General features: G+C 32.4%; 1 protein-coding gene across 4 annotated transcripts in view; it reads left to right on the top strand.

The window, feature by feature from the left end:
• Nucleotides 1-12,983, top strand: part of LOC123698755 (receptor-type tyrosine-protein phosphatase zeta) — a 74,299-nt gene that overhangs the window by 40,270 nt on the left and 21,046 nt on the right. For all 4 annotated transcript variants that reach the window (XM_045645507.1, XM_045645504.1, XM_045645505.1 and 1 more), the window contains one exon: nt 12,386-12,486. In XM_045645507.1, the coding sequence (XP_045501463.1) occupies nt 12,459-12,486 (28 nt within the window). In that variant the 5' untranslated portion in view covers nt 12,386-12,458. The remainder of the gene's footprint in view (nt 1-12,385; nt 12,487-12,983) is intronic.

Here is a 12,983-nt window from a genome sequence, read left to right as displayed (position 1 = left end):
AACTTGTCTTGCAGCAAATTTACGAAACGGCTAAAGAGTTGGTTTTTCCGTAAACTTGATGTAACAGAGACGGAGGTAAGGGCGTCAGTAAATTATCATAAGCGTATCATTACGAAACATGTCTACAAGGATATGAGGCATTAATTTCTTTATTTCGCAATACACATAGAGGAAAGTAATTACACTAAATGAACTAAGGCCAGGATATTAAATCAGAAACCTTTAGATTGCTAAACATTTCGTAAGGTTGGCTTGCATCAGTACTAGAGATAGATCGTGCTTTGTATACCGAGAGGATAGACGAGTGGAAAAGTGTTTTAATATTTTTTTTATCGAATTTACAAATAATTTAAGTTAATAATAATTATAGATAATATCACTATTTATTAAAAATTATATATGTTTATCAGCTACTTGATTTCTACGTACTATAACACAAGCGAAAGTTTAGTATGGGATCAGATCGTGCCGTGTGAAAAATGTCCTGAAATATTTATTTATTTATGGAGGTGAAGTTATTTCCATGGAAATTTAAATTTCAATTCATAGATTTGAAATGCTATAATAACAAAGGTACAACCTCAAGCGCACTAACTTAAACGGTACCTATTAATCTATTTAGATTAGATAGATATCTAGATAGATTTTAGACTATGAATTTTTCTTTCGATTTCAAAACCCTAGGTTAGCAATTGAAAATTGGAGTGACTAAACAATTATCAATTATCAAATGAAATGTTTAAGTTTCTATAATTGTCCTCAAGGCTCGATTCGCGCTAATTTATATATTTTGAAACTCAGACAAAATAATGAAATAATAATTTGAAATACTTAATTCATTTATTTTGTGACTATCAAAATTGGAAGAATAAAATAATTTATTTTAATGCTTTTTCACTTGACTGTTCATAAACATCGTAGAGTAGTGTAGTGAACGCGCCTGTAGCTCGTTAAGAATTCCCGTCTCGCTCGCTGTTTCGATGTAATTTCATTCAGACTAGTGATGTGCTATTTATTGATATTTGAATAAGGTAAGCTATTTTAGACTCAGGTAAATTGTGTTGTATTTACATGTTTAATGCTATTTGTGTCCATTTAGTAGGTATTTTTGAGACAGATAGGTAATAAAAAATAAAAAGTATACAAAATACTTTATTGCAAGCAAAATACTCATCACAATACAATAATTATTATTATTTTTTTTTCAGACAATTTACTGAAAATACTACAGATTCTCATAGAATTTAAATAATAGGGTAGTGATGAAATGAGACTATTTTTTACTCACAAAATTTAGAAAGTAGCAAACAAAGCAATTATTTTTATAATTTATAGTTTATAATTTATATTCACATTTTTTTTATAAAAACATCGATATAACTAAAATAGGTAACATCTCTAAACCGCAGATCAGCGCAAGCGCATATTGTCACGATTTCTTTGTATGCTCCACGAACGACAATCACTGCACTTACCACATCCATTGGTACTTCAACACGCATTCTAACTAGCGAGGGTTATTAAAACAAGCAATGTATATCAAACAATATGAAATTGTATTTTTATTATATACCGGTAGAGTTTAAATGTCAGGTAAGGCACGAAATTAGCCAAGCTTCTTTGTTAGCGTTGAAAATCATTATGATATAAAAAACTAGTTCCAGTCGTACAATACTTAAATAATTGAATTGATTCTTTATATTTAAAATTGTTCTCTTATTCATTTTTTGTCAGTTCTAGACCGCAGTAAATTAGTAATACTGAAAAAAGATATAGGCAATGACTATTGCGCTAGACTGAACGATAGAGTAAAACAATTTAATGTGATAGCACAGAATTAAGAGTGATAGTTAAATTGTGATTATGACCAGGATAAAATTTATATATATTATACCTACCTTAGAAGCGACTTACGCTAGTATCATAAAATACAAAATAAAAAGGAGAACAGTCACTTGCGAGATAAAACGTCCTCGTGACTAATTCTGATGTTCTTAGATTGGAAAGGTCAGGGCTCACTTGTTAGTGGCAGTTGGTATAATTGTTTATGTGTACTGTAAGTATATCTAATGTTTTGATCATGATACGTTAAGAAAACACACAGGGAACATAAGGATAGTTACAATTTAATGATTAATTATTATGAAGGTTCATATTATCTATACTATCTATACTAATATTATAAAGCTGAACAGTTTGTTTGTTTGTTTGAACGCGCTAATCTCGAGAACTACTGGTCGCATTTGAAAAATTCGGTGTTGGATAGCTCATTTATCGAGGAAGGCTACATAATATTATATCGTCACGCTACGACCAACAGGAGTGGAGCCACGGGGGTGAAACCGCGCGGAGCAGCTAGTGTTTACATAAACTAACAATAAGTAGGTAAATAAATTATTTATTTATTCCAATAAAAAACTTACTTTGGACACTTAAAATGTTTCATTTTAGTATTTCATGTTCTCCCATATAATAGAGGTATGAAAATATTGATTAGGTAGGTACTAAGTGTTATTTGTTGTTAGAATGTTAAATAAAAAAAGCACAATTTTCAAGATAACGTACCTACTACCTATTTATTTATTTATTTATTTATTCTTTATTGTACCACAGTCTTATAAAATAAAAGTACAACAAAACCATTCAAAATGTACAAATGGCGGCCTTATGGCTCTAAGCCATCTCTGCCAGGCAACCTTCAGGTAAAGGACAGAGCATAATATACCAAAGGCTAGGAAGCCAAATAACTAATTAATTTAAAATAATAAATTCGAAGAAAAAAAATAAAAATAAAAATAAAATAAATAAAGCACAACGTCACACATAATTTATAAATACAACATAAATTAATATATTCAAATTACTTCTATTTATATACATATAAAATACATAAACCTACTAAACATATATACAAAGATTACAATATATAAATACTTAACTATAAATAGACAACATACATACTATACAATATACAGCAATATACATATTATAATATACAACATACATTTAATATTTATATAGATAGATAGTAGTCTTTAAGCATTTTTTTAAAAGATCTTATCGTCTGGGCCCCACGAATCGTTTCAGGAAGGGCATTCCATAAACGTATACCCGATACAGTAAACGATGTACCGAATAATTTACTACCATGCACAGGAAAACGGAGGAGAAAGTTATTAGAGGATCGGAGAGTATAGGATTCAGAAGCAAGGTAATGGAAATTGGATTTCAAGTAGGAGGGAGTACTGGGATGAAAAAGAATGGAATAGAGGAGATGTAGAGTGTGAGCATTCCGACGCAGGCGTATAGGTAGCCACTTGAGCTTTTTGCGAAATTCTGATACGTGATCAAATTTACGTAGACCATATATAAATCTGATGCAGAAATTTTGCAATCGTTCAAGTTTATTGAGCTGATCTTCGCTGAGGTTCGTGTAACAAGAGTCCGCGTAGTCTAAAAGGGGAAGGAGAAGGGATTGAGCTAGCATAACTTTGGTGGGTATAGGCAAGAAACGACTCAAGCGCTTCAAAGAGTTTGCGGCAGCAAATACTCTTTTACTAACTGCTTTGACTTGAGGCACCCATGATAACACCTCGTCAAAAGTTATGCCTAGATTTTTTACTTCAGAACTATAGGGTATGACAATTCCATCCAAGTGCACAGGGGGTAAATCGGCCCAGCTTATTTTTGAGCGGAGCTGTTGACTTCCAATTATAATGACTTGACTTTTGCGTGGGTTGATCTGAATTCCAAAAAGTGTACTCCACTTACTGATGGAAGCTAAATCAGTGTTGGTCGCTCTAATAGCCTCCGGCAGAGACCCTGCGTCTGAGTGAGTGTAGATTTGAAGATCATCTGCATACATATGGTAGAGAGACGATATATGAGGAGTCAAAGAATTTATGAAAATGGCAAAGAGGAGTGGAGACAACACGCCACCCTGTGGTACACCAGCAACGAGACTACACCACGATGAATATTGATCATCATTCATAATACGCTGCCGACGACCAATCAGGTAACTACGAAACCAATCAATTGCCGGAGGAGAGATATTAATAGATTTTAGCAAACTCAACAGGATTTCAAAGTCAACGGAGTTAAAAGCTTGACTGAAGTCTAACAAAGTTAGAACCGTGAGATGCTGCTTGTCCATACTTAAACGAATATCATCGGCGACTTTGACTAGGGCAGTTACCGTGCTATGACCAGGGCGGAAACCGGACTGGTAAGGACTTAGGATGTTGTGACTGTACAAGAACTGGCTCAACTGTTTATGAATTAAGCGTTCCAGTACTTTGGACAGAAAAGGTAGGATAGAGATAGGACGATACTCATTGAAGGATATTGGATTGTTTTTTTTAGGTAGGGGGATAACATGAGCATCTTTCCAGATGGACGGGAAGCTGTGGGACGTAATGGAAAAGTTGAGGATGTGAGTAATGATGGGAACAATTATATCAAGGATTGGGATGATCATGTTACGGCAAATACGGTCAGTGCCAACGGCCTTCGAAGTTATGGACAAGATAATCTTCTTAACATCACCAACGGCAAATTGAGTAAAAGTAAACGGAGGATAGTTAGGAGTTGGAAGGCTAGAGATTTGATTTATGCAGGTTTGGCTACTAAAATTAGGAATAGGACTGTATGAACAGAAGTAGTTATTAAGGTCATTAAGATTGAGGTCGAATGGGAATTGATGATTATTATTTTTCCCAACTCCTAATGATTTAAGAAATTTCCAAATATTTTGGGGGTCGCCGTTTTCGACCGAATCGTGGATATGGCGTCGTTGTGCATCCCTACACATAGTGTTGCAGTGATTTCGTATATTCTTGTATTTTTCACGTTTATCATCAGACTTACAGGATCTCAGTTTAACTTTTGCACGATTTTTCTTCTTTATCAAAAGTCGGATTTCGGGAGTAAGCCAAGGTGAAGGAGCTTGCTTTAATTTTACTGGCCTAAGTGGTGCATGCCTATCGTATAACTGAGTTATTAGGAGATTAAAGTTCTGAACCTTGTCGTCAATCGAGTCAGCGTTTAAGACAGGCATCCAATTAATATTGCGGGCATCATCACAAAGTCGCTCTTTGTCCACACCACCAAAGTTACGACGCAGGACAGTTACTTTTTTTGCACGGGGTAGCTGGATGTTGTAGGAGAGGAAAATAAGGTCGTGATAGGAGAAGGAGACGGCTGGGAATTGCCCGTGCTTAGGAACCAGATTAGGTGCTGAGACAAACATTAAATCTAAAAGAGAAGGAGTAGAGTTTGGGAAGAAGTGAGTTGCTTTTAAGGATAGACAATGTAAATTAAAGGAGTCAGTGATAGAAAGGAGTTTAGAGCTACGCGAATCTTTTCGTAATAAACATGTATTAAAATCTCCCATCAAAATTACATGAGTGTATAGAGGGATGTGCTCGTCAAGAGTGTTTTCAAAGTTGTTAAAGAAATTAGTGGTTACAGAGGGACTATAGAAAACACCCAGAAGAACTTTTGTGTGAAGGAGGGAAATTTCGATGAGAAGATGTTCCGCCGCATCGGATGGAGGAGGCTGAGGTGAAGAGCTATGTTCTATATCTCCTCTTTACTCATTTAAAACTACCAGGTATACAACTATTTATTATCTCAATGGGAGTACAGGAAAGTAACTACGAGTTTGCTAGCGAACCTAATCTAGATTCTGAGAACAAGTTCAGATAACCTGGTTTAAGACCAGTTGCCGTATTTAGCTTTATAGTAAGGATTTACGCTTTTGTTTCATAGCAAAAAGTTTTTAATAAAATATCGGAATAAAATAAAATACTTAGTTAGGTATTAGTTTATTTATTTACGTCATACGCTAAACGGCTAAACCATACATTTATAAAACTTAATTCTAAACTTATCACTATGTATTTAGCTCCTACATATCACCAATCATTCCCATCCCTGACACAAACAAATCTTATACTATTGTATGTTACGTTCGAAAATTATGAAAATTCTCACCGATGATTTTGAGAAAAGTGATTTTGGAGTAGTCCATATGTACATTTACTTTATTTTTATTTACACTAGAATTTTATATATTACATGTATAATCTAATATATAAAATTCTAGTGTCACAGTTTTCGTTGCCATACTCCTCCGAAACGGCTTGACCGATTTTGATGAAATTTTTTGTGCATGTGCTAAATCTGAGAATCAGCCAACATCTATTTTTCATATGTACCACGGGCGAAGCCGGGGCGGACCGCTAGTAATTTATAATAATTGTATTATAAGCATCTGGATTCTGGATTACCTATATGAAATGATAAAAATTAAAAACGTATTAGAATTAAATAAACCTAGATTATCTACATAGTCAAATATAGAATAATGATGTAGTAAATCTTGTTTCTTTATCTATACATATAATAAAATCGTAGGAAAGTCAAAACTGTACATTGAATATTTTTTTAAAAGAATACCTGGGCCGTGATCTATAATCGATATAGAAGCCAAAAACATAGTTTTTAGAATTTTTGTCTGTTTGTCTGTTTGTCTGTTTGTCTGTTTGTCTGTATGTTTGTCCGAGCTAATCTCGAAAAGTACTGCATAGATTGACTTCAAATTTTGCATGAATATTACTAACAGGTCGGGTGAGGCTATAGGCTACATATTATCAAGCTATCATCTACGGGGGAGGAGCTGTGAACCTTTATTTTTCTTACGTATTCCGTGTATTACGACAGCGTACAATCTAAAGACTCATGTTTAAATGTTGGTTTCGAGTAAGCCATGCTATTATCTAGCTTTACAAAATAAAAACTATGTCATTTACGTAATTTGGGCAGAGAAACAGTTTAATGAATTTAGTAGTATAAAGACAAATTAGAAACAGCGCCATCTATTAAATGTTTTAAAAATCAAATCAATTTACACGTTAACTATTGGAAATTAATAATCAAATGACGCATATATAAATGTTGTTTGACAATATCTAGATTGACACTATAAAAATTATGCCATTTAAGTAACTTGGGAAGAGAAACATAGCTTAAAGAATGTAAGTTGTATAATGTTAATTTTGTAACAGCGCCATCTATGAGATTTCGTAAAAATCAAATCAATTTACATGTTAACACTACTGAACACAATGTTAAAAATTAATAATTTAAATATAATATAAGATATATTTCGTGTAAATAATAAACTACATTTTTTTTAAAGTGAGGGTACTTAGATGTTTATTATTTTAAGTAAAAATAGACACCATTATCTACAGTTAATCTAATGATTGTGTTCCAAAGAGTATAATAATATATTGTTGTGTTCATTAGTTACAATTTTTAAAATCTTCGTGTTTTATAAATTTACTAGCTTACCGCCCGCGGCTTCGTCCGCTTTGTCTAAAACCTAATAAATTATGTACCAAAACCTTCCTCTTGAATCAGTCTATCTATTAAAAAAACCGCATCAAAATCTGTTGCGAAGTTTTAAAGATTTAAGCATACAAAGGGACGTAGGGACACAGAAAGCGACTTTTTTATACTATGTAGTGATATTTATAAAGCAATTGAATGCCATAAAACCAAAAATATCAAATGCAATCTTCGTGTTTTGTGAATTTTCTCCATCATGCGTTCCCACAAAAGGTAAGTTGTTACTTACAGGTTTTTATTGAAATTAAATGAAATGAATGATTCTTTTATTATTTTGAGGTGCATTGGGAACAGAAGTTTTTGATAAAATTTTATTTGTAAGTAGCTTTTTTTATAGATTTACAGTTAACTTTTGATTTTTTTATTCAATGCTAATAAAATTATATCGCCTTTGGAAGACGATTTCTGCTGATATTTTTACTACACCACTTGAAAATTGATGATTTGATGATAAAGACAGTAGCAGCGAGGATTAAGTGGAAATTAGTAATCATCCGCTTCGTCAATTTTTGACTGAAGTTAATGTCCAACGTCCAATGGTTCAATCATTGGAAGTATCTCGGGAAATTTTGGAGGATATTTTTCAGGAAGGAGAGGAGGGGCAGCCAACCACATATCAAACTACTACGTTTTAGTACCGAAAAATATGTTATTGCCAAATGAAACGTAAATTTTGCACTCACAACTTTACAAGTAATGTTTTTATTTTGACTTTGCGGTTATCTGATTATAATATTTATCGTTATGGCTATCGACGTACCGACCGTACTGGGATCAGAGTAGGTACATGATATACAGTTCATCATCCAGGATTGCTTAGAGCATTTTCACACTGAAAAAGATGTTTTCTTTGAATCGTAGTTGCTTCATTTATTTATTTTTAATCATTTTAAATAATATGTTTTCATTATTTAAGTAGATAAAATAAATTATGTAACGGTTTTATAAGAAAACACATTATATTTGTTAGGCGACGGTGATTTCTTCCAGGCAAAAGAAATCATCTTCAGGATGGAATCATCCTGGATCATCTTCAGAATCATCTTCTGAATCATCTTCAGAATCATCTTCTGAATCATCTTCAGGATGGAATCATCATCATGGATCCAGATGGGGGTCAAGTGACGCGGGCCACGTACCACAAACATGCTTTGTTTGTGGTATCGAGCGCGAAAGATAGTCATCGTGATTTTAGTAAAGTTACTATGTAAACTAACGTAATTTAATACTTAGGTACATATTCTATAATGGTGTGCTCAAACTGTTAATCTACATTTAATTTAGATTATTATTTGATACTAAGTAATGTAGAATTTAAACCACATTCATGTTTTCTTCAGATTTTAAGATTTTTTTATCAGAGTGTTCAATTTTAATGTAGTTAAATTTTATAAGAGACAATAATTAAGAAAATTTTAAAATAAAGTGTCACGTATTTTTTTTAAACAACGAATGACGAAAAACGACCTAATCGCGGACGAAGTCGCGGGCAACAGCTAGTTAATATAAATAAATCAGTTCTACAAAATAGTCCTTTTTCAAGTAAATATGTGAGTGATTGTATGAAAATAATGCTTAATGAGGAGCTGATAATCACCAAAATTTTCACACACAATATGAACATTAAGGGCTGAAGCATTATTATCACATCAGGAGTTTTTGGTAGGTCAGGGAATGTGGGTTAAATCGCGAAAATTGGAATAATTTTTACCGAATAAAATTTGTCAAGAAATCCAAATAATGCTTAATTTCTTACCGATTTTTTAAATTTCATACACATTACAACTACAAAAAAATATTGATCTGTTAGACGTAGGGTTAGACGTTTTGTTGAAACGTCGGGAATCGGCAAAACTTGTTGATAATATTATTATGTACTAGCTTACCGTCCGCGGCTTCGCCTGCTTTGTCTAAAATCTAATAAATTATATACTAAAACCTTCCTCTTGAATCACTCTATCTATTAAAAAAAACCGCATCAAAATCCGTTGCGTAGTTTTAAAGATTTAAGCATACAAAGGGACATAGGGACAAAGAAAGCGACTTTGTTTTATACTATGTAGTGATGAATCGTACGCACTATACTTACATTTTGATATCTCACTTATAAATTACACCTAATCAATAAAAAATGTTGTTAATTTCTATAATACCAGCAATATAAACGTAAAAGATAAGTAGTATATTATTATTAGTCTGTGGTAAAAGTAAGTCCGTGTATCCGTCCTTCACTTCTCAACTGATTTCCGTATACCTACCTAATTTGTGTAAGGATAATATAGGTTTGGGAAGTGACATAATTAAGCTTAAATTTTTTAATTAAAAGTCCCAGGTTATCTTTTCATAATACATTACATTATATGCAAATGTAAAAAATATAATAATTGGTGCATTTAACCTTTTTTAATGACAGCGCCATCTAGTATCAAGTAGAGGAATCTTTTTATTTTACATCATTAAGTATAGGGGGCGTCAAGGGTAGAATCAGAATAAAAACAAAAGATATTTGCAGACTCTATAATTGCATTTATTATTAAAAACTGCATAACACATATACATCATTATCATTACAATAACTATTAGTAAAACAAGACATAAAGTCTGCGCAGATGGAAAAAAAGATAATAATATACCTACAGGGTGTAATCGTTAAGTGTGCACAGGCGATTATTCCGTAACTATTACAGATATCAAAAAACTTTAAACTGATATCGAAAGTATTTAACCTAATGAGTAAAATGGCCATAATAAATTTTTAAAAATAAAACGAGAAATATCTAAAAAATTAACTTGAAACCCTCCCATACATTTAGTATGAGATACGAATATCCCATGTATATGGGTTGATCCAAAAGTAATGATAATCAATATTAAACAAGGTCATTACAGTTATAATAATTATGTAGTTCTCTAGATAGTCTTCTAACTAGAAAATATACTTCAATATATTTTTTCCTAAACTTAAAAAAAAACTTTGACTTCATCCACAAAAACCCCTCCACGCATTCATCACTTCGCTGTCGTCTAAAAATAATTTATTGCTAAGAAAGTGTTTCTTAGCAATAAATTATTTTCTAGAAAGAGATAAAAGTAAATAGGAGCTAGATCTAAAAAATAGGGTAGGTGTTCAAGCATTTGGAATGCCGATTTTTGAATGGCAGCCTTCGCAACTGACGCTTTGTGATCTGGTGCGTTGTCTTGGTGAAACAGCGTTCAGGGTCCGCAGTTTGCCATGTCTCTTTTCCTTACTAACCTACCGCAATCTTTTAATTTGGTCTGTTTAGTAAGAGCCTAATAAAGTGGCTACCTTTTTAAAATATTCCACCATAATTATTCCTTCAGCGTCCCAAAAAACTACCGCTTTAATCTAACCTACTGATTTTCACTTTGAATTTCTTCATCGTCACTTTGGAAGCTCGCATCCAGGACATTGATTGTTTTTTGGTTTCAGCATAAACATGGTGAACTCGGGTAACGTCCATGATCACAAAACGTGACAAAAATTATCCTGATATCATTAAAAATTTAGAAATTTACCCTCTACATGTCGAATCGTTGTTTCTTCTTTTCGTCGGGAAACATTCTGGCAGGCACGGTTCACATTCAAATTAATGTAAATAATTGGAAACGTGGCCTGTTGATATGATTTTTTTGTGATTACTTAGTGAATACATGAGCAAGCAAAAAACATTTATTTTATATTTTTATGTGCACAGGAAATACCCAATTATCATTACTTTTGGATCAACATAGTACATTTAATATGAAAGATTTTAGCTTTTTCTTTCTTTTTTTGGTTTTCTGCTTTAATTACTTCGCAAATTTGAAGGGAAGTTCATTTAGAAACTGTAAATAGAGCTCCTCGTTGTATTGCACAATGAGGACATCACTTCGAAAATCTGCTATGAATACAAAATCCCATACGGGAAATAAAATGTATGGGAGCGTTTAATGTAACATTTTTGGATATTTCTCGTTTTATTTTTAAAAATTTATTATGGCCATTTTACTCATTAGGTTAAGTACTTTCCATATCAGTTTAAAGTTTTTTGGTATCTGCAATAGTTACGGAATAATCGCTTGTGCACACTTAACGATTACACCCTGTATAGGTACTTATAACAATAAAAAAAGTATAAGATGCAATACATCTGGTCACTTTTACTTATACTTCAATTTCCGTTATTCTCTCGTGTGATTACGACCATAATCTCGGTTACGTAAACAGATTATAAGTTATAACATGTCTATTTGCTGTTTTCCCATCGTTATTTTAAATTATACCGGCGTCAGAATACAATAATTGAGTGATATTGCTTGATGGAAATGATCATAATTATAAGGCGGTGACGTTGAAAGTCATTATTTCGTAATCTATACTCAATATAAAGCTGAAGAGTTTGTTTGTTTGTTTGAAATCGCAATCGGAAAGCGCAAATCTCAGGAACGACTGGACCTATTTGAAAAAATCTTTCAGTGTTAGATAGCATATTGTGTTTGTATGTAACACAATTGTTACTAGAAAAAGCTCATATATGCAGTAGATATAGAAGTTTAATATATTACGCTTGAATTAACTACTTTTCTAAATAATAGAGTTTATAAGATAGAGCAACGCAACTACGAGTCAAAATGGCACAATGCATGAATACATAAAACAATATTATAAATGTAAAAAAACTAGATAAGTATACTTATCTATTTATTGAAATGAAGCTTCTTTATCGGAGTTGGAAAAAAATTTAGTGTAACATTTTTTCGTTACGCGTGACATTTTTCCGTTACGCACCATATTTTTCTTATCCCTACCACGCGTGATTTGACGTATTTCTGTAAAGTTGCATATAGTAAATTATTTTTTTGAAAAAATAAGGTCTTAAAGAAGATTCACTTCTTACGTGTGTACACGCACACATTTTTTTCTAATGTGTTTACGTATTATACTAATTTATAATTATATTTGTTTCAGAAATAATGACAACGGGTACGAACCTCCGAACTTGAAAATGTATCACTAACAGACCGGCCATAATGTATTGATCATGGAATCACCAGTTAGAATATGTTTAGGTAAGTCTTTTGAAATGTAATTAATTTAATATTAGTTGAAAAACATATCCTACTTCTTTATACAGAAACAATTTGAAATTTGTAAAAAAATATATCTTTACTAATATTATAAAGAGGAAAGGTTTGTAATTATGTAAGTATGTATGTATGGTTTTCACGCATAAACCTCACAACCGATTTTGATGAAATTTGGTACAGACAATCTTTAGACCCTGAGAAAGAACATAATATGCTTTACATACCTTTTATTGCGAAATATGTACCACGGGCGAAGCCGGGGCGGACCGCTAGTTAGATATATAAATAAGAATATTACAAATAAAAGTAAAAGCAAAAAATGTCTCTGGACTATAATCCAGAGGTGGTGCGAACAACCTGGGTGTCTTTAAAAAAAAATGTGTTTCGCTGTTGTTCTCAGAAGTATATTATATAGATTACATCAAAATCTAATATTGAATACGTGCACCCAAGGAAAAAATGTATAAACATTTCATGTA

This window comes from Colias croceus, chromosome 16, assembly GCF_905220415.1.
Source record: "Colias croceus chromosome 16, ilColCroc2.1".
NCBI classification, from domain to species: domain Eukaryota; kingdom Metazoa; phylum Arthropoda; class Insecta; order Lepidoptera; family Pieridae; genus Colias; species Colias croceus.
Note: the sequence above shows the minus strand (reverse complement) of the source record. Positions and strands in the feature narration are given on the sequence as shown.